The following is a 23,380-nucleotide window of genomic DNA, read 5'->3' as shown; positions in this document are numbered from 1 at the left end:
TACCTGCCTTGGAGCCAGTGGGTTGTGGACTGAATTCATAAGACTAATTAGACCTCTCTACCTTTAAACTTTGCACAGAGACAAGAAGGATGCTGTGAGAACAACTCAGAATTTAGCAGGAATTCATCCACGATACAGTCAAGAGTGCAAAATGTCAATCTTTCATTTGAGAAGAGAGTCCTTGAGACTGCTGTTCAAGAAGGGATTCCTAGAGAATTGGTTCTCCAGCAATCGTTTCTTCTGTGCTCAGTCATCTAGGCACTCAGAAGCTTCTGCAGCCATGGTTCAAAGGTGCCTGGCTGCTGCTTTTAGTGACAGCAGATGTTGGTACTGCCCACATGATGCCAATTTTACCAGCATGCAGAGTACAGAGTTGTTGCTTCCAAGAGGCTTCTATCCACATAACGAAGGAAGGCCTGAATGGCTGGGCATAATCCTTGTACTTGCCTCTGTTTTGGGGGCAGCCAATCATGGACTGAATTTCTTGAAACGAGGCTAAACTAAGTTTAAATTGGGTAAAATTATGTCTCAATGGGAAAGCTGACTAATACAACTAATTTTTCTTGAGTAAGAAATTTTCTGTTGAAAGCAGGAGATTTTCTACAATTTTTATTGTAAGAATCTCATCAGGCTATTATAGATAATTCATAAAAGTATGAGATTCCATATATAAAGCTTAAATATTTTCTTTAAGACTTGTCCAAACTTGAGCTGTCAAAAATTAATCTTTTGGAGAAAAATGAGTAAATTCAAAATATGATAAAAAGAAACAAAAAGAATGCCCTACCTGTACTTACTGCTTTTCTCTGTTCTGACATGAAAAAGATACTATGATTTAAGGCAATGTTTTTTTCCTCACTGTAGCAAGAGAGCCAGAAATGATACTAACTGATACAATCACAGTGCCACTTGTATGACCGATAGATTTTCAGGTGCTAGAGGAGAAATTTAATGTTATTTGGAATTATATCAGGGAACTGTACCCTTTTGCTTTATACTTGTATGGTGTAGAGATAGCTTTTAGCTTTCAGCCTTGTCCTGACGTTTTTTACTAGTATGCATTATACTTGGGAAAAATCATTGTACATGCTATTCAAAGTCTATAAGGTTGGACCAGAATTAGGCAGTATGTAAAATTTGGAACATAACACAAAGAAATTTGTTAAATATATTTAGCATAGATTAACATGTTCGCACCAGTTTTAATCCCTGGTGACACATGCATGACTCTCCCATAAGGCACCTTGTAGCACTGTTGGTACACATGGACCTCATCATTTTTATTGATTTTCTTTCTAATAAAACTAATACAAGTCACCCAGTGGTGCAGTCTTACGTGTACCACTGATGATTCCAACCACTCAGCAATGAGGACACATGACTTATTGTCCTATTGTGAATGTTATGCAGCCCCTTCTCCCCTTTAGGAATATTGCTTAACAGTGTGTGTGTGTGTGTTTTTTAAGTGCTTATAAATCGAGAATATTGAGATAAATTGAGATAATGTTAGTTCACGATGGGCATGATTGTTATTAAATCCTCTGTTCATATGTGGATTCCCTAGAGGAATAGGAACTGTGATTGCCTTTGTAGGACATATGATCTATCTTGATCCTGTGACATCTACATTTTAAGAGATTTTCTACTTTAATATCTAAATATGTTTCACAATGAAAACTCATCAGCAAGCCTGTTTTGTCCTCTTTTTTTCATATTTAATCAAGGCCTGTGTTAGACGTCTGCTTAATATCCTTTTTGAGATAGAATGTGCTTTTGATTAGATGAATAGCAATAAATAAATGTCAACACTCAGGAAATAATAGCTATTAATCTGGGAGGGAATGTAGTTCTTTCAGAGGACTTAGAACTAGTTATGTGCAGGAGTCGTTTTTAGCCTCAGTGTTCTAGTGACTCACCCAGAGTTTCTAAAGCGTATTTTGTATTTTAGGAGATAGTTGTTATGATTTGGGTATGATGTGAATGTATACTTCAGAGTTTCAGTGCTGGAATTTTTATCTTCCTATAAAGGTATTGAGATGTGATGGCTCTTTAAGAAGTGGGTGCAGGGAATGTGACTAGGTATAGGGCATCATTGTTGGCGTTCTCTCGTGACTCTGGTGATTCTAAGAGACTGGGTGGTTATGAAGCACAGCCACTTCATATGCTTGACTCCCTTCTGTACTCAGCTGTTTGCCTTTACTCTGTCATCTGACACAGCCACTGGGGTGGGTGGGGGTTGGCGCCTATCGCATGCCCGTGTTGTAGGATTTGGACCTCACCCACAGAACCATGGGCCAAAGAGACCTCTTCATTATGCATTACAGTCAGGGATTTTGTTATAGGAACAAAAATTGGACTCAGACAACATCCTTATTTTTGGGAAGAGTATTATACACCATGATTTTTGAATGTAAAGATAAAGTTAAAAGTAGTTCACAGTTACCCTTTATCCTCTTATGTTGCCAAGTGTATACATTATCAAAATTCTATTTTAAAAGGAATTTCATTGGTTGGTTGCATGGTTGGTGGAATCCTTTGTACAAATGTACTTTACAGTTTAAAGTGGTATCCTTTGTCTGAAAATTTGTGGTATCTAGAATGATTTTTGCATAGAGATTCCATTAATGTTCGTAAGTATTCTGGAGCTGGCATTCTGGAGATTTCGTATGGCCTATTAATCTAGCCAACACTTTCATACAGTTTTAATATAATGACTTCTTGTCATTTTGCTGTGGAAAATGTTCTTGATAATTTGACAAATTTACAAATGCTATCATACTCATACAGTCATAACTCTTCTGGAGATTCTTGAAATCATTGTCTCTATTTATACTTATTATCATGCCTAGAATTTTCCATCCATGAAATCTTCCAGATTAGCTCCTATGTTTCCAAGGGACAGAGACTCAAAGTTTTCCAAGAAAGACATAATCTGTTGGAAAGCCAGAATTAGTTGGTAACCATCAAGTTAAAACTGAGTTATTTCTAGAGTGTGTAATTCTTTATGTGGATTTGTTATTTGTTTTACTTCCCATCTGCTTAATCTATGATTTTTGTCTACCTCTGATTTGATCCTTAGTTTCTGTAGATCTCTAGTTCAAGAGCACTGTGAAATTCTTTCATTATGTTGTAGCACAAATTCCTTGCAGATGACCCGTGATTTACTTGACTTTGTCATCTAACTCATTTAGATTGTAAATCACAAACAACCAGCAAACTGCTTTGAGAATAGGTCCTGAGTAGCAGACCAATGAGAACTTACGGAATAGAGCAGAGGAAGAATATTAAGAAATAAAAAAGGTGAACACGTTCTCTCCCTCCCCCAGTTTTTACTAGTGTTTATTACAGATTAATGGGTTTCGTTCTGGCAGATTTTTGCATGTACATCACATATCATAATTTTGCTACACTTTCCCCTACTTTCCTATTTTGAGAGGCTTCTATGGATAAGGTAGTTTATCTTGTTCATGCACCCGATTATTGGCTCTTAGCACCCTGCCTCTTCCTCCTTCCACTCCTTCTGTTCCTCTTTGTTTTCTTGACACCTTTTTAGATTCCACACGTTAGGAAGAAAATCCAATGTCCATCTTTGAGAGTCTGACTCACTTTGTTCAACAGAATAATCTCCAGATCCTCTCATTTTGCTATTATTACTATTAAACTTTATAAATTTTTATCTATGTAGTGTACTCTGTGTTATTGTAGCTGATTTATTCTGTATTGTTAGTGGTGGTACAGATGTTACTTTTAGATCTTTCCTGTAAGTCAATATCTGCTTTGTCTTTGTGTCTCTGTTGTTAAGGGTGGCATAGCTTTCCCTTGGTGCTAAGGAATCTTAGGAAGTTACTCAGGATAGATTGTTACTTATTAGAGAAGAATTACTGCAGTCTAGGTGTTCCTGGCTACCTTCCCAGTGTGCTCAGACAGTCCTGAGCTGTAACTACTAAATGCTTCCTCTCATCTTCAACTGTTAGCAGTTGAAGATGCTATACAGTTCATCTTCATCCAGGGATTCCATCTTCACTGTCTTCTCTTAGGGAGGGCATGAAGGGCTTACTTTGTCAGGAATACTTTGTATTCATAAGTGTATCAGTTTAAATGATGTAACATATTCCTAAGAAGGCACAATATACAGTTGATAGATTGATCTAAAGATGTTATGGCTTATATCTAGATGTCACCCAGAGCATCATGCACTCAGGTGAGGCTTTGGAGGGTGACTGGATCATGTATGTGTGATACTGGATGGTGGGTATATGATGCTGGAATGGTCTACTAATTGGTTTAGCATGGTTGTGGGTGTGGATGATGGATTTCCTGAAGAGGGGATACCCACCCCCACCCCATGGTGTGGGTGGCACCAACCAATAGGCTAGATTGGAATTCAAGGGGAAAGAGGAAGGAAGTCTTGCCGCTTCCTGCAGGCCATGGATGAACTCTTTCTTCTCTGCCATGCTGCCCTGCCTTGGAGCCAGCTGTGAACTGAAGCCTTTACAAACTGTGAGCCAAAATAAACCTTTTCTCCTTTGACTTGAAGTTTTTGGGTATGGTGTCTCAGTGATGAGAAATTAAGAGCAAAGACAAATAGTAGGTATTTAACTTTGTGTTCATTCAGCTTTCCAGACCAAATAGTGCCAGTATGGTATGTGATCTCCTCTGTATTCTTTCCTGTTTGCAGCCCATTTGTGATTATATTCCTCTGTTTTCTAGTATTGTCCTTAGTTTTGTGTTAATAAATTCATTGCCTTGGTATTATTTAGCATATATGCAAGTGTTTCTAAAATTGCTTATTTGGATGTTTTTATTAAATGGAATCACAGAAGCATTATTTTTGTGATGTTTTGCACAGTGATTTTGCTATTTCAATTGTACATATCTGTAATTCATTAATTTTGATTGCAGTAATATACTAGAGACTGGTTTATCACAGAATTCTTTTTAGTTTTGGGCTAATATGGAACATTTTCCAACACTTACATGAATTTGTTGTTGTTATACAAATGGTGTGTAATAAACCATCTAGGAAGACAGTCACTTAATGGAAACCAGTTAATGCTCAAGTTTCTGTGAGTTAGCTGGTGCTTTGCTGATGTAGAATGGACTTGAGTAGGCAGCTGTGGTTTTCACTACCGGTCTGGACAAAATTCTGGTCGATATTGTGTCATCTTTCTTTGACAAGTAGACTGTTAAAAAGCATGTTCTTATGGAGATGACACAGGTACAAGAAGGGAAAATCACGTGAAGTGTCTTAAAGGCTAGGCTGCAGCTGGTACATTGTCATTTCTGCCTCATTCTTGGTTAGGTAAATCACATAACCAAGGTCCACGCCAAGGGGTGCCAATACAGACTTCCCTGCTGTGTGAGGAGAAACATAAAATTACATGGCCGAGTGTGTACATATGGGGAGGAGTTTACCTTCTTAGCCACAATTACTTGCATTCCTCCAGTACTTAAATATACTGAGTAAAATTCCAGGATCCTTTAAATGTTCAGGTAGTCATATCATTGTTCTCTCACAATGTCATGATTCATCAGATCCTAAATCCTAATATAGCATCTTTTTTTGTCTGGAGATTTTTAAGCCAAAATGAGGGATACAGTTATGGAGCTTGAAAAAATTACAATGAATAGATGTCTTGAAATGGGATAAGGATGGAAGGCAAATGCTCATCGTTGACCCACAGGAATATTAAAATTCTCCTGGAGGATGTTGTCAAATTTTCTTACCCTGATCAGTTTTTCAGTTAAATTCTGGTTCTGTTCCCTAATGGATTCCAGGGTTGTGGATTTCATGGGTATTCTCAGGTTCTTCTTAGAATCTTTTTCTAGGTTGATGGAAGGTCAGTTTTTCAAGTTGTCAAATACTCGATTTTCTGTATTATTTTTAATTTCTGTGTACAAACTTGTCCATTTTTAGCTCTTCCCATTCATGTAGTACCTTCACATACTCATTGTGGAAACCAGATCAGGCTTTTTTTTTTTTAATAGGAAGGAAAGATTTATTTAGCTCACAGCCTGTGGAGGTTTCTGTCCATAATGAGCTAGCTCCCAAGCAGGGTGGCATGGTAGCAGTTCAAGGTCACTCTAAGACAGCAAAGGCAACGAGAACAAAAAGGGGGGAAGCAAGCCTGTTTTCTTCCCTTACACTATAAGCGGGCTGTCATCCCTTTGGGCAGGTGTAGCACTCACACCATCTTCATGCCCTCCTCTTGTACAGGATGATGTGAGAATGTTTGCAAAGTGAGGTCCCTGTTTCCCTGCGAGATCATGCTTTTAACATGCTTCCTAGTAGCCATCTTCTCCTAGTTCATTCATCTACTGGCTGAATTATTTGTCTTCCAGCGTATTGCAGGCACTTCCCTACCTGTGCCACTATAAAGAGTGCTGAAAAATAAGATGAATGCTTAAATTAAGAAAAAAACCTTATTATAGTAAAGATGCATTGCTATAACACCTCTGCCCCCAAACATTCCACCTCACTTTGAACAAGCATACTTTTCCTATCATTCTTGCTGGTTTATAAAGTAGTTCCCTACTTTGTGTGGGCAGATGGTTTCGTTCTGCATCAAGGCAGTGCGTTCTGTCACACATCATTTGTTGTATGGAAATTTCTACCAATAAAATGGTTATTCTGGGTCTTCATTGACGTTATTCACCGTGTCTGGCACTGTGTGGCTTCCGAACCCTTCTCAAATCAGTGCAGCCTTGACAGCTCAGCTATAGATACAAGACGATTTCCACAACTGCTTCCAAAGGTGGCAAGCATGATGGGATGACTGTGTTAGAAGCAAGAAGGAATATTTTTAGGGGCATTAATGCCAATGTATTGTTTACTGTAAGGATTTTTAAAAATTTAATCATTGTATATTTAGATTATACCTTATATGTGACAAGGTTTTTTTTTTTTTCCTTTCAATTTCTTTGCCTTAAAATCCCAGGTTCTTAAAGGAAAAGCAGATTTTAAGTTTTCATGTTATTGTCTGTGTTTTAAAGGTACATGTGTCTAAAGACTGTTGTTAAGAGGTTTTGAAATGGAGTGTGTTAATAAATTAAGAAATTTATGGTTTCACTTCTGCAAAGTTCAAAGTCACAGTGTTGGAAGGTCCATGCGCTCTTTTTGACATCTCCAGGATTGAATTTTTGCTTGCCTTTTCCAGCTTGTGGCGTTTCCCAGGAGTCCTTCCCTGTCCTGGGCTCATGGTGCATTACTGCAGTCACTTAACTGTCTTCTGTCTGTGTATCTCCTCTTTGTCCAAGATTTCACATTTTTGTAAGAATTAGGACCCATCCTAGTGAGCTCATTTTAATTTGATTGCCTCTGTCAAAACTCTGTTCCCATCAAGAAGTTCATATTCTGACATACTAGAGGTTAAGATCTCAGCATATCTTTTTCCTAGTATACAGTTCAACCCATAATAGATCATTATCTTATATGAGTGATATCTTGATACCCATGTCCATATCGATTTGCTATTGCTACACAAATATTCCGTAATAGAAACCACTCGTCAGTGGCCTAGAACAAGAATCATGTGTTTGATATATCTGCTGCTAGCTGTGCTTCTTTCTGAAAAGGGGTTGGTTAGTTTGACAGCCCAGTCCCAGGTCTTTGTAGCCAGAATATCAGAGAATGGGGATGAGCAGAGATATAAGAGGGCATGTGCATACATGAGACCCTTAAAGTTTTGGCTTGGAACTGCCCCAGTGTCCTGCTTCATTCTGTTGTCCAGGTAAATTTTAGGCCATACTCAAAATCAAATAGCAGGAAAAAAATACCATTTTGTTGCATTATGAGGTCATGTAGTCATTGATATGCATGGATAGGCAGGGATAGTTCCATCCACCACAGTGGTCCTGCTCATGTCTGCTGGGCCTCTGAAATATATACCTAAAAGAGATATTTGTGAGAAAAATTTGTCATATGATATGTGCACATTTAAATTTGTTAGATGCTCAGCGGCATAAGCACCTGCCTTGCAAGCAGGCGGTCGTGAGTTCAATCCCTAGTACCGATAAAAAGTTAAAAAAAAAAAAAAAGAGCAAACATTTAAATTTGTTAGAGAAGCAAAATGTTTTCTGAAGTGATGGTGATGTCTTATGCTCCAAGCCTTGGATGTAAGAGCTCTTATTTCTTGAGACTCAACACTTATTATAGATCATCTTTAAATCTTTCTCAATCTAGTGTACTTTAATATCTTCTGGGTGTTTTATTTTGCATATTTCTGATTATTAGTAATACTGTATTTCAGATATGTGTAGATAACTTGCATTTTGTTTTGTGAAATCCCTTTGCCAGTTTTTATGTTCACATCTTACTGATTTCTCGAGTTCTTTTTATAATCTAGATGCAAATTATTTGTTATTAATGGTGTAAATACTTCTCTCATTGGGCTCCCCACCAAACTTTCTGGGGGTTTTGGATGAAGAAAATTTCTTAATTGAAACATAGTTGAGATTGTCTTTCTTTTAAGGAAATTACATTTTGAGGCCATAAAAATGTTATTTTTTGTGAATTTTCTTTATATTGTGTGAGTGTATATGCAATTTTTACTTTTTGTAGTCATAACCATTTTCACTAGCACTATCACAGAATAATTCTTAGCGTGCAGCTTAACTGTAATTTCATGCATGTCATGTGTCAGGTATCCATATGCATATGAATCCTTTTCTGCTGTCAAGTTCCAAGGGCTATTTGTCTTTTTATTACTAGACTCAATATCTTAATTGCTGTTATATTATTGTTAGACTCTATCTTAATTGCTATAGCATTATAATATTTTACATTACACTGATGAAATAATTTTAATAAACATCACATCATATATACTTTTAATGGCAATATAATTATAACATTTAATATTTACTGAGCTCCATCTTCTGGCCTGAATTTTAAGAATAATGTGGTAAATTTGGACCTTATTCATTGTAGAATTTTCAGGACCAATTCATCAAATTTCATGAAAAGCATTTTTGGCATTTTATTTGATTTGCAATGTGTCTATGTGCCAACTTGGGGAATGTTACCATTCTAAAGTATTATCTATGCCTAGCAGTTATTTCTCTGAAGATATTTTTTAAAAACTTAAAACAAAATTTTAGTTTTCTCCCTAGAGGTCTTATTGCTGTTTTGGTTAAATTTTTTATTAGGTAGCTTGTTGTCTGAGTGTTTGGTTTTGTTGTTGTAACTATAAGTGTTTTGATTTTATTTTATGTTTAACGTTTATTGAGGTAATTTAGATGAGATGAACTTTCACCTAAATATTCAGTGAGTATTGGGAAAGTTACACATTCCTGTAAACCTTACCTCAATTTACCTAAGGAATGTTTTCATCACCCCAAAAATGTATTTTGTGCCCTGTGGATGTTGGTTTGATTTTATTCCAAAAGGTTCTAGTTACCCATTATCTGTTTGGTAGTCTGTCTGTCTGTCTGTCTTTCTTTCTTTCTAGAAGCTTGTGTAAGCAAAATCACCAATTTGTGATCTTTTTGTTCTGCTTGTTGCTTTAAAACATGATTTTGAGATTCATTCATGTTGTTGGATTTATCTGTATTTCATTCTACTTTATTGTAGACAAGCTGTATTTGATTAGCATTCAACCAGTGACCAAATTGTTTAGGCAAATTTAGGTTTTTTTTTTTTGCCTGTTGTGACATCTCTGATTGGAGAGCATAAATTCTAGCGAACATAAAAAAGATATTTGTAAAACAACAGACTGCGTAGTGTTTCTTAGAAAATGTCAAGAGTCAAGAGTTGGATTGCAGAATGAATGAGTTGCAGGAAAGGTTTGAAAACATATGGACTAAGAACTGGAGAGAGGGCAGAAGGTTCTAAACATTAGTATAAGGATTAAGTTCTGTGCGGGTCAAGCTGTTTGTGTAGAAAATGGGTCAATAAATGACTTGAGATGATTTCTGACTAGGGTTTAAAGCTCACTGTTACACTTCTAATTGCTCATTTAACTCTATTATAATGTACCTACTTTTTTAAAAATGAGAACATGATCTTAGTAGAATCCTTGGGCCACTCCTCTATTTCCCCAGTGTGTGAACTTACCTCCATTACAGTGGTGATCTTGCCTATGTGGTTGTTTTTGGAAACTTTAATCATTCTTCTCAACTGTATTTCCTGGTAATCTTTCCAGAAATATTTGCTTAGTTAATGAGTAAAATGTTATCTAATTTTTTCAATCATTTCTTTTCATGTTTCTTCCATAAAAGAGTGGTCATATATTTCAAACTGCCTATGAGAATTTTTACCAGATAGTATACCGTGAATTTATATCTAACCCACTAGCTTAACCAATGTGTTTGTTCCTTTTTACTGCATCATCCAGTGTGGTTAATACTGTGGCCCACTACTGTTGATACTGAAGTAATTTCTGAATCTGGGCCCTCCTTTCTCTGCATCTTGTGGCTTATTTCATATTCTTATAATCTCTCAATGAAGTTGTTACAAAAGCCTCAAACTGTTCTCCTCAAGAATTTAAGCTTTTTCTCTTGTGTTGGATAATGATACAAGGTTTTGATTTTTTTCATTTAGTGTTTACATTGATATTAGGGAGGTCACATGATGCATAGCTAGTTATTTCTTTGTCACAAAAAGTTAGTAATTCATGTTTCATGGATAAAGTAAACTTTTTATCAGTCTACTTTATCAAAGAAGAAAAAGAGAGTATGTTCCAATAGAATTCTTGTATTTTATAGCATTTGACAATATTTGATTGTGAGGTTCAACAGCAGTGGTAGGGGATGCAATTTTAAAATTAATGGTGATACTGTTACAAATCTTCTAAATTATTTGGACACACACAGACAAATCTAGGATATGTTTAACTGACAGGGGTGATGGTGTTGCCCGTGAATTCAAAATGGATTATAATAGCTAAATCTCGGAATCAATCCAAATGCCTATCAATTGAGGGATGGGTCCTTTTTTCTATAATGGAGTACTACTCAGCCATAAAAGAGGATGGACTTGCGACTTTTATAGTTAAGTGGAATCAGTTGGAGACCATACTCATAAGTGAAATAAATCAGACCCATGGTGTAAACATCATATTGTCTCACTAGTGTGAGAAGCTGAACAAGTAAATAAGATCCAAAATGTGCAATAGATATTGTGAATTAGGAAGAAACTATGCAAAAGAAAAGAGAAACTGATGGTGGAAAAAGGAAATGAAAGAAAAGGGGAAATATATATATATATATATATACACACAAGATAGTTATTCATCTAGTTTCTCTTAGTTTATTGAAAAGAAAGGTTTGTACTAATATTGTTTGATCAGTATTTTATGCCAATATCTAGTACTCTGAGTAATTACTATGAAAATAACAATATGCAATATATTAATTACTGTTGCTCTCCTATTAGCCTTTATGGAAACTTATTTTTATTTCTATTTTTATCTTTAAAATTAAAAAATTTTGAATAAATTATTTTTTTCTCACTGATAGTTATTTAAAAGACTTGTGTGAACATAATTCTATGTAAGCTCGTTAAAAATTTTCTACCCAAAGAAGAAATCTTGTTCTTCTGTACTTTGATTTCTCTTAGAATGTTTTATTCATGTTGTTAGCTTAATGCAGACTTAGTCTGACTTGGTTGTCTGCTTATAAAATGATCTGATACATAATGAAAACAAAGCTTCTTTGACAACTGTCTCATGCGATTTTAAAGTATATTGCATAATTCAAGCAATGTAAATGTATGCAAAGTATTTCAGATTTGATTTTCAGATGATAAATTGAATGCAGGTGTTCATTGTTTTCCTAATTGTCAGATAGTCTATTTTATTTCTACTTGAAATATGATGAATGCAGCCTTACAACTGCACTGCGAGAAGCCTGTGCATACATGCCTTTGGTTTAATTTTACTCTAATGTATATATGATTTCTTGTTGGGCAAACCTCCCAGGTTTCCTTGCCAGCATGGTATTGTGAATGATGTTAAGGCTTGAAGGATCTGTAATCAGATTACTTATAGCTGTGGACCATTACATTATTATGATAAAACAATGGTTTCTAACTTTTCTGTGTTACAAAACCTCTGAGAGTTGTAGAATCCCTCCCTGAGAGAATAATTGCATTATACACAAATATATTTTTCAGTCCCTTTGAATCATATTATTTTACCTCAGATTAAAAACTCTGCCATGTTTTTGTACATTGTTTATGGGAATATCAGTGGAAACCACCTTTGGCAATTTGGAATACTTGTTCTAATTAGAATACACGTACTCCTGTTTCTGGGTAGACATTTATGTGATTTTGCTCGCTAATCAACCCTTCTTTAAAGCTGCTAGAAAGTGACATAAACTCTAGAACAAGAATAGAAGATAACTTTGGCAAAAACTGGCTGGAAAGCAAGGGTATTACTAGTGATAGCCTCAAAAGCTCTGAGAAGGCCAAATTATAAGCAAATAGTCAAGCAAGCAAAGATTTTGTTTGCTGAAGAATTCTAAAAATTCAGGATCTGGTAGTACCAGCTACCTTAGGAACTGGATGGATCAGGAGTGTTTGTTAAAGGCTGTAAGTGGCAGTCTCATCTCTAAGTCCCTGTCAGCAGCCTGTGACTGTCTCAAAAGACATGTGTGTGTTCTTTGTTGACTGGGAAAACATTGGATGCAGTCAAGGACTTGAGTGCATTCCCAAAAGCAGCGAGGAACAGACCGTGCATGTATGACTGCTGAACGGGGAACCCACAGTTTCTGCAGTTTTACAGCCACTATCCTGGTGGCTTGACTCTATCATGGCTGGAAATGGGAAGAGTTTAGTTTCTACAATCTAAGTCTAGTCTAGAAGGAAAGACTTACATACAAACCTCAGAAGTTTCCCTAAGCATCTCACTGCAATTACACCATAGAAAGCTATTGGAGAATTTGTTCCAGGAAAACAAGTCAACTATGAAAGAAGATTGGATGGGATATAGAAATTAAAAGTCTATGATACAATAGAGATGAAGAGTTATCCCTGAGCTGGTGGTATAGTTCTTGGTCGAAAGCTGTATGACTAGCAGAAAAAGGTTAGGGAACTCCAAGTGTGACTTTTTAGGAATATAAAAGTAGTGAAATGTTTTATATGTTAGAACATCTTGAGAATAGATTTAGATGAATAGCTAGTGTTTGGTGTTGAGGGAATCATGAGCGTATAGAAATCTAACCACATCAAAACAGAAGATAAGCTCTAATTCTATGGAAAACAATGAGTTATTCAAGAAAGGAATTTTAGTAATGTGTGGTTCAGCTATGAGTAGTGTTTCTATAGTCAAGGATGTAAACACTCACTATTGATTTAATCAAAATGATGCTATTGAAAGGATGGAGAATAGGAAATGTGAGTGTGTATTGTGGGTTTGGAAACTTCATTCTTCTATAGGTAATAAAGCAGAACCATCAGAGGGCAGTATGGAGAGTTACTAGGTGGAGGTATTGTAAGGTAATTAAATTACTAAGCATGATGCTTCATCCTCTGGAAAGAGTCTTCTGTTTTTGTGCCCTGGTCATGGCCTCATTGTGCATGAAGTATGTTCTCTTATCTTTGTTTCTGGATTTGACTGTCTGACTTGCTTTGGACAATGGGATTTTACCAGATGTACCGTAGGCAAACCCTTAAAATGTGCCTCTGCTGCTGGGCTTGTCCTCTCGTGCTGCTCTCACTGCCATAAGAAGACAGACTCTAGGTGCTGCCCCTCCCGTGTCCACGGCAGATCCTACACACGGATCAGAGCTCCACAGCCCTGTGGCGGAGCACAGTGAGTTTTCAGCCACCACACAGCTATGTGAGTGAGAATGAAGTTTGTTGCCCCATGCCATTGAGGTTTATCATGTACTTGTTACTCAGCAAAAGTTAACATTACACGTAAAGGTAAACAGTAGAGTAGCTGGTTAAAAGAAGGAAGAAGGACTGCCTCCCAGGACAACAAAGTGGGGCAAAACAGATGAGATGCATGGTTTTTCATAACAAATCTTGTGGAGATGTTTGGTTCTTTAAACCTGGTGTGTGACTTTTAGGGTCATCGAGTGGTGTATTCATTATCCTTTCAGTGGAATGAGGGGAAAAGTCACAGTTTTTGCTATTTTTGGAATCTATCCATGTGTTAAGGGAAGAATGCTGTTCACCATGCAACAATTCGCTCATATACTATTAGGTAGTATTGTGCAGGTGCTGAAAGTACAAAGTGGTATTCTACAAAACTTTTATATTCATATATGCATTGCTTCAAATTATATTTTCTTGAATCCAGAGTCTTCACACTGACCTACATCTCCAGACCCCTTTAGTTTTCGGGTTTTTAGTAGATGTGTGCAGTACATAAAGCTTGCCCCCCTCGTGTGGAGTTGGTGCGTGTATAAGACACATCTTCATTCCTTTCCCTCCGTTTCCTTCTCTCCTTCCATCTCTCCATCCCTTCCCATATGAGAAAGAGCTATCTCTTTATTTCCTTTTTTCCATCTTTTGTTTTGCTCTTTAAAGACAAAAACAAGCAATATCTTAGCCCATGTGTCTGATTTATTTCACTGAACGTTATGGTTTTAATCTGCATCCAGTTTCTTACAAATGACTGAAGTTTATCTTTCTTTATGATAGAGCAGCACTCCTTTGTGTAAATACCCCATTTTCTTTATCCATTCATCTGTTGATGAACATACAGCCAATTTAGCTGGTATGATTCGTGCTACTTTAAACATAGATATGCATGTATCACTGCAGTATGATGCCCTAAACTTTTTGGAAAGATACCTAAAAGAAAATAGCTATGTCTGATGAAATTTCTAGTTTTAGTTTTGTGAGGAATCTCCCATCTCTTTTAAAAGATATTTTATTCTGATACAAATTCTCTCTAATTCACTAAGTTTTCCCAGGCTGGGCTTCTACTTGTGATCCTCCTTCCTCAGCCTCCCAGAGTATGAGATTACAGACAGGTGCCACCGTGTCTATCCTGTTGCAAATTATTTAAGTTGGCCTCCTTTTTTTGGCCTGAGTTCCTAGGGCCAGTATTCACGTGTCATTTGTCTTGCTTGGACTGGCATTAATACAGAGCTTGGCAACGTGTAATCACTCAGTGAGTATTTGGCTGAATTATACTATTGCATTATTTTGGTGACTCTTCTCAAAATGCTTAAAATGTTATTTACATTTTACTGAATCTGAAAGATATTTCCGTTTTTTCTCACAATTGAAACTCACTATTCTCATGTTCGGAAATGACATGTAGCTCTTTGAAGGAGGATAGATTGATATTTTATGTATTAAAATGAATAAGAGAACTGTGACCTATAAATGTCTTGAGATACAAATACAGAGGATTTGGGTTTTACAGATGTGTATGTTTCTTAAATGAAGAGTTCTTATACAGTAATTCCTCAGCCATAGCTTCAGGCATTTTATAATGGGTTTAGGGGAGTAGTTTATTCATTTATCTGTCACCTGAAACTATTGAGGGGACTCTATAAACTGTTGGAATTGTACCATTCCTGTTTACTCATTTTGTTTTGCTTTCAGGGAACAGGAATCCTATTATAATGTAATCAGTGGCTCTTTAAACGGTTTGTGAGTTGGCTGGGCTCTTCCTCTTGTGTTTGCCATTGTTTATGAAATAAAAGGCTTGTTTTTATTTAAATTGCATTGTCATTTCTTAACTCCCTGTCTTTGTTTTCCTTTTTACACTAGTGTAGTGACTATGACTTGGACTTTGGAACTGAGTGCTTGCAGTTGGCTCTGAAGTACTGTTGCACTAATGCCAAACTTGTGGAAGGATCCCCTGACCTCTGGAAGGTAAGAGAGAAGGTTGATTGCTCTGTCTCTTCTCCCTTGCTTGAACACACGTGCGCATGTACACGCCCTTATATTTTAAAGTGATAGAACGTAGGACTTTAGAAGAAGAGTCTCACTGGGTTTCCTGAGCTTTTAAAGTACGATTTTGTTTCTGTTCCTTGGCCTCAAATAAATTCACTTTCAGTAATAAAAAAATGACACCCTTTTAGTGCATCGGTCTGTTTTTGTCACCATTTCCCCCTTTTTCCCCTTGTGTATCTCATTCACTCAGTTGGAATGAGGCTTTGCTGTCCCCGTGCAGTATTCCCTTCCAGGCTGGACTGGTAGCTGCAACTTAACTGGGTTGCAAGCCTGCCTGCCTCCGTGCAGGGCAGTGGCTGGACACATTCTTGGCCCCAAATGAGGAAACAGACTCTTTCCTTTGGCAAGGTCCAACTTTTATAGTAGCAGGCTTATTTCTTTTGGCCAGAATGAGTGGTAGAATGGTGGTTGGACACAGGGCAGTCGCATGATCACACTTGCTGTTAATAGGGAGTGTTTTTACGTGGTGACTTTCTTTTGTTTCATTAGGTAGAGATATGTTGAACTGAACTGTACACTCCAAGCTAGAGTTGTAGGATCATCTCGCAATTTAAAAATAGGTACCAATTCTTTGGGAATATTATTTGAAATGTTTGGAAATCTTTATAAAATGTCTACTAAATTCTGGTTGCACAGAATCTTCCTAAATGAGTGATATGAGTTTCTAAGCATATTTCCTTGTTGATTCTTAAGCTAGAAAGCCCTCTCCACTAATTGGGGTATTTTCCACAGTGCTGTGGTGGGCCTTGCCACATATTAAGATTGTTTCAGACGCACTAAACTTCCAAAGATATTGACATGTTTGCATTGTGGCTTAGTAAGAAAAAATCATACAGTACTTTTTCTTAGTTAAGTATGTCTAAATACTATCAGCCCAGCAAAGCAAGTGTGTTTTTCCATTTTGTTTGGATTTTACTGCATATGTCTCCCATCAGCTTCTCTCAGTTGCACTTTATAGACATTCCTGAGGCTATCCAGGGATATCTTTGATATCTTGCCTCTGGAATGAGTCAGGAAGAGGCAGTTATTGCTATTCATCTCTGGGATTTAACCATGTGTTGCAAAGAAAATTGCCTACTCTCTATACCTACCACATCCTCCTGGTGTAATAGGGTAGTAATATAACATTAGCATGCTATGCTGCTTATGGTGACATTAGTATTAACTATGAGGATTTTGACAATTGTGAACTAGGTATTTTGTCAAAGATCCTGGCTGTATCTCCATATAACTGCTTTGCCTGTCCATTAGATCTAATTTGAAGATCCTGATAAAAAGTGGAAATACAGAGGCATTGTGCTACTACTCAGCTCTTAACACTCTGACTTCAATTGATTTCTTTGGAGGAATAATTATTTGCCTCTTTGGGTAAATATGTTGAGCCTTCATTAATCCAATAAAGCACCAATATAATAAAGATATGTAGCTAACAGAAGCATCACCTTGCATTTTGAATTAGATCTTCACCAAGTTATTTCAAAGGGGTCCTATTTCACTACTGTTTTTGGCAACAGAGAATTAATCTTCAGATACATCTTCATCCTGTGCCTCCTTGTACATGCACTGAAGACCAGGACCCTGTGAGGTGCCTGGTCTGCCCACAGTGCTTTATTGGCTCCACTGTTATGACGAGGTCTTAACAAGGTAGGGTAGGCCCTAAAGCCATCATAACTGGTGTCCTTGTAAGACTAGAGAGTCACAGAAGAATGCTGTGTGACGATGAAGGCAGAGATTAGGGTGAGGTATTTATGAGCCAAGGAACGTAAGACATACCAGAAGCTAGGAATCAAGCTGGGAAAGGATCCTCCCAGTGGCTGTTAGAGTGAGCCTGGGTCTACCCAATCCTGGTTTTCAGACTTGGAGCCTCCACAGGCAGGAGCGAGTGGATTCCTGTGCTTTAAGCCCCCCAGTTTGTATTACTTTCTTACAGTAACACTGAAAACATTTGCTCCTGTTCTTGTTGGTAGCATCGTATAATTTGTCTGTAGACTTTTAATTTACTCTTGTAATATTGTTTTTTATGAGCAGAGTTTAATTGCTACTGAAACCGCAGGAATGAAATCTGCTCTTTGAGATTAGTCTTAGATGTGCTACACTGTCAAAACTGGGTCCAGATGGCAGGACCAAGTACATGGAATGTGATGTGGAAGTCAGATATAACAAATGAAACTCACCTCTGAGAGGTAACCAAGAGCCGCCCATACCTTAAAACAGTGAGCTCAGTGAAGCTTCTGAAATAGGGCATAGTCTCTTTGCCTGCCTGTCAGAAACCAGAGGAAGAATGACTTGAAATTTCTGATGATTGCATATAGGACTATTTTACCTGCTGCCTGAAATTCTAGGAGGAGGATTAGTTTGAATTTGACATACACATTTTGATAGAAGTTAATACAGAAATATAATGTTCAGGGTTGATGCTTGCTGGCTTCCTCTGCTAGCTAGTTAGGTGTTTGACAACACATCATTTTTTTTCTTTTTACATCACTATCTAGGGAACCACCTCCTAGAATGACCAATGACAAAAACGTACAGCATTTTCTTCTAGAAACCATTGTGCTCTCATACTTTCCCTGAATAGTTGTCTGCGGTAGGCCATGGTAACCACTTTTGTTTGGGAATACAATTTTATATGATCTTCATAAGAATTTAAGTTTATAGTTTTGCTGTGTTTCTGGCCTAATACAGGTTTAAATGCTAACCAGCTCACTCACTGTACTGCAGTCCAAGTTGAACAGACTTCTTGTTTCTGAATGTCAACACCACCTTCAAGGCACGAGATTTATAACCAGCTATTGAAGAAATTTAATGGCTGTATTTCATTGCCTGGAAATACTAATTTAAGGGAGCATTTTTGTCATCACAATATTAGTGAAATGAACAATTAAAGGATCCCTTTTGATGGAGTCTGCGTTTTTTTAGATCTGGCATCTTTGTTTAAAAACAAAAGAAACAAAATAGATTCATTATTTGGTTTTTGACTTCAGCAATACAATATGGTAATGTATCTTTCCTAAAAGTTTTGTACAGTTGTCTATCTAGAGAAAAGTATGTTTTTTAGGTGTGCATAATTGATGAAATGAGAGGAAAGTTCCAAAAAGTATCTATATGTGTAATGAATATTGTATATGTTTAAAAATAAAAGAATTTCCAGCTTTTAAAACAAGTCCTAAGTGTTAGAGTTATATACTCATTATCTTGTGGGGTGAAATGGCAGATGGTGTTAAATGGAGGTTTACTCAGAGAAGGAAGTTGTTGGCCACTGGACTCAGCTCTCTTCCGAAAGACCTGATGTTGTCTTGTGTCTCAATGCAGAGAGAGATCAACAAAATCTAATTTTAAGCATCACAGCTGGAATGGACAATTCCTTGAGGTAGCTGAGAGAGTCCTGGCCTAGGAAAGAGAAGACAGTTATGTCTGTTGCTGTGAGCTTCTGGTTTCTTTTCTCTTGAATTTTGTCTTTCAGCTAAGTATATTACTCCTATAAATTATTACGTAGAGACCAAACTTGAGTTGAACTAGACTAGTGGCAGATGCTGGGTTGGGGTCTCATCTGCTCCAAACACCAAACTCTGTTGCCATTATTAATGTCTTGATATCCCCCCTTGAGGTTCCAGTTATCATAGTTTGGACACAAGTTGGTGAAAGAATTGACATTCTATTCCTCTACTACCAGGCTTTCAAGAGTAGTATTTTTCATAATAGGATATTGTGCAAGGTCAAAGGCAAACTACCGATCATGCTGCCAGAAGAAAATCATCTTCAAAAGTGATTGTTAGGATGCCCTTTAAGAAATTAAAAATCAGGAAAGAACAACCCCTTTTACTGTAAAATAAAAACGAATAACTCAACAATTTAGAATTACAACATTTTCCTGTAACACTCTCTTTGAAGTACATTAGCTGTTTTAGTTAGGAAAAAATAATACTGTTCTTTCAAAATTTGTATACTTCTGAAGCTTGTCAGATGCTTTCCATAGTTTATTCTTATTAAATAGTAGTTTTTGAGAATTGTAATGGAGGTAATCAAGGCTTTGTGCAGGTGGTAATCTGAGTAAAGTTCTAACGTGTGTGTAGTGGATATCTATGACTTATAGGATGATTTATTAGGTGAAATAAGTTTAAGAACCTTTCTCTTTTATATACTTAATATTAGAAGAAAGCAAACTTTTAGGTAATAAAATGTATATTTAACTCATAAGTCTAACTCCAATGCAAAAATTGTCCTGTAAGTACTATGTTCGATGTCATTTTAGTATTTGAGAATAACTTTTCTATAAATTTAAAAATCCATCACTAACTTCTATTTTTCAGTTACTTTCAGAATACTATTATATTTAGAATATAATTTTATCCTTTAAAACAGGGTAAGGTAAAAAATGAATAATGGTAACTAGGAATCTTACCCTTAATATCTGTTTTAAATTTGTACAGCAGTTACTGTAGAAAAATTTCTCATTTAAATTGATTTCAGATATGCAGTTACCTTTTCAAAGAAAAGCATTCAACTGGTTTTACTTAGTTTCACAACAAGAAGTTCTGGACTAAATTGGAGTCTCTACAGGTTAAAGATTTTGCCCAGTGTTTTTTTTTGTTCTATTCCACACACTTACAGCTAGGCCTACAACATAATCTCTTGATAAACTGTTTTGAGAGACTGTATCACATCCATCCTTTTGGTGACACGTGTAGCATGTCCGTTTTCTGTAACTTGTTACAGAATTACATTGTGGGTCAGTAATCAGCCCTAGAATTCAGCAATGCTTGTAGGTATGTGCTTGTGTTAGAGACAATGCAGAGGTAACCCATTTGATTTTAATAGATCAGGGGAATGCTTGAGCAACTTTCTGACTTACTCAATACACTGCTACTTTGATTTTGGAAAGTGAGGTATCCTTTTGGTGCAGAATTTACCTGCCAAGATAAAGGTGTAAAAAGGGCATCTATTTTGGGCAGGAGTGCTTTGGTTTGCTTGATCTAAACAAAGCATCTCTAGAAATCCATTTCTGAGCTAATCCAGAGGAATAAAACCCCAAAACATAGGTATGATAAGGTGTGTACTGAGTGAGCATTTGTTGCGGTGGGTAACTGGATGATTATCATCACAATCATGGTGGTACTAGAATGGTGAGCTTCTGTGACATTAGTCTACTTACTATGATACTTTAAAACTGACTGCAGCTTTCACTTGTGGAGGTCTAATTCTCCAGTGCACTTAGGTGTTCTCTACCTGAGGTCACCAGTAAGATCTGGGAAGTACCTGCCACACTGAAAAAGCATATCCTGTGACCAACTGCATTGCAACAAGAACATAATTAGGCAGCGGTATGTTCCTAAAGAAATAACAGCATCAACTCTTTAGCTGTACAGTAGTACTGTGTATGTTTTTTCTATCAGAGCTGTATTTTAATAAAAAGGCGATTCTCATCTAGATATGTAATGATGTACTCAATTTGAATATGAGTTGATCTTTCAGAATTTCTGCTGAGAATAATTCTTGGATTTTTTTTTTTTTTTGTTATACAAAACCTTTTTGCCTTCTTTTCAATATTAAACTTTTACTATTAAGTAATCCTAACATGTTTATTTGAACACTATCACCTTTTCTGATTATATTACTTCAGTTATATTATTAACATTTCAGTAACTACTACTAAGTAATATCTTAATTCAAAGATTTAAACTGAAACCTTCAATCATGTGTAGAAATAGATTCAGTGTGCATTTGCTAAGCCTGTTCTAATTTAGACATTGTCAGTGTTATATGGGTGTAGTTTCTCCAAAATGAAGAATTTCCTTGGGGGCATGATTATGCTGCTTTCACATTCCTTCCTGCTCTGTTAAGTCTAATGAAGTTTATCTGTCCTCCAGGTGACCTACAAACGAGATCTGTATGCGGCTGAATCGATTATTAAGGGTATGTTTGGCCTTGTAATTGTCAGTTCCTGTGTTTCAAAAAATGTAAGCCAGTTCAGAATTTCTCATGACATTTTAAATCCCAGCTGTCTCAAAAGAATAAATGGCTGTAGGCCACTGAGGTCTGTGATTTGTTTTTAGAAAATAATTATATTTTGTTTCCTGTTATGAAATATCACTCAAGGCACATTGGCTTAATTTTTATAAAAGAAATACTTTTAATTTAAGATGGGGCATTGGTACTCTTGTGAGTCAACAGTGAAAACTGATATTTTAATGACATCTGTAAAAGTATCTCATGTTTACTGCTAAGATGCCTGCTCCATCCCTTAATGTTGAGACAGCGTCTTTCTTATGAGAAAAATATTTTTAAATTCATTTTTTTGTGTTCTGACGGTGATTGCCATTTTGTTTTGTAATTTTAGATAATATATATTACAAACCCTCTCTTGTTTTTTTTAAAGGACAATGCCTAACATTTCAGCTACACAGCCTATTTTAATTAGTACTCACAAAGTCATTATTATTTTTACGTGTAATTTTTTTTTTTTTTTGGTATCGGGGATCAAACTCACGACATCATGTCTGCCAAGCAGGCACTTACACCGCTGAACTGAACCTCTGGCCCTATAAAGTCATTATTATTGTCCTTAATATCGTGTTAGGATGCAGAAGGATATTTCTATATTTTTACATCATTGATCTTTAAATTGGATTTCTTAACTGGGGCATCATATTGGCATTTTAGATCCTGTCGTTTCTTGATTTAGTACTATTGTGCATTGTGCCTTGTATAGTAGCATGACTTATCTCTACTCAATAGATGCTTAGAAAGACCATTTTATCACTTACCTCCTCCCTGGGTTGTAGCTGTTAATTTTGTCAGATGTCCCCTCAATCATAAAATTAAGAACTATTGTTTTATTTTTTATTTTAAAGAGAAAAGACCAGAAAAATCAAGAAGCAAACAATTAAAAAAACAACAAAAGCAAAATGATGATAGCAACAGCAACAACAACAACAAAACAATGGCAATATAGGATTTCAAAACAAGAGGTTTTAACAATGGCTGTTTTATTGCATATTGTTATCCTCAAAATAATTGCTCAGGCTACCAGATAACAGGCATGCAAGACTGATCAAACAAAAAAATTTTCCTCTGAGCAGCTGCTTTTCCTTTTACTGTATGTATTGTAACTTTTGGATCTCATTTACTCTTTCAGTTTTTTTATACTAGTCAGACAATTCCATGTTTACACATGTCAGGCTGATTTATTTCACTTATGCATATGGTTTCTTGTTGCATCCATTTACCTATAAAATTTTGAATTTATTAGAGAACCACTGTTTTAAATATATAGACTTAGAAAGATCAGAATTGTTTACTTCAAATCATAAAACAAGTAATGTTTTATAAGAAGTCAGGGATTGACTATCAAAATCATATTATGGATAGAATTATAACACTCAAGTTTCTATTGAGAAGTAAGCTTTAAATTCAAACATTTATTGAAGTAGCAAAGGTGCTTAATCTGAGTTCTGATTGCATTAGTTCATTCTAAAAGCTTGGTAAATGCTTTTAACATTTCATTTTTGATAAAAACTATCA

The 23,380-nt window shown here is 36.2% G+C and overlaps 1 protein-coding gene across 2 annotated transcripts in view; it reads left to right on the top strand.

The window, feature by feature from the left end:
• The window catches only part of Crppa (CDP-L-ribitol pyrophosphorylase A), a 270,573-nt gene that overhangs the window by 59,231 nt on the left and 187,962 nt on the right, over positions 1-23,380 (top strand). For both annotated transcript variants that reach the window (XM_063239034.1, XM_023565081.2), the window contains exons 4-5: positions 15,674-15,778; positions 21,727-21,772. In XM_063239034.1, coding sequence (XP_063095104.1) covers positions 15,674-15,778; positions 21,727-21,772 — 151 coding nt within the window. The remainder of the gene's footprint in view (positions 1-15,673; positions 15,779-21,726; positions 21,773-23,380) is intronic.

This window comes from Cavia porcellus, unplaced genomic scaffold (genome assembly GCF_034190915.1).
Source record: "Cavia porcellus strain 051 isolate PalLab524CR breed Dunkin Hartley unplaced genomic scaffold, mCavPor4.1 scaffold_2, whole genome shotgun sequence".
Lineage (NCBI taxonomy): Eukaryota > Metazoa > Chordata > Mammalia > Rodentia > Caviidae > Cavia > Cavia porcellus.
This window is presented reverse-complemented; position numbering and strand designations above follow the sequence as displayed.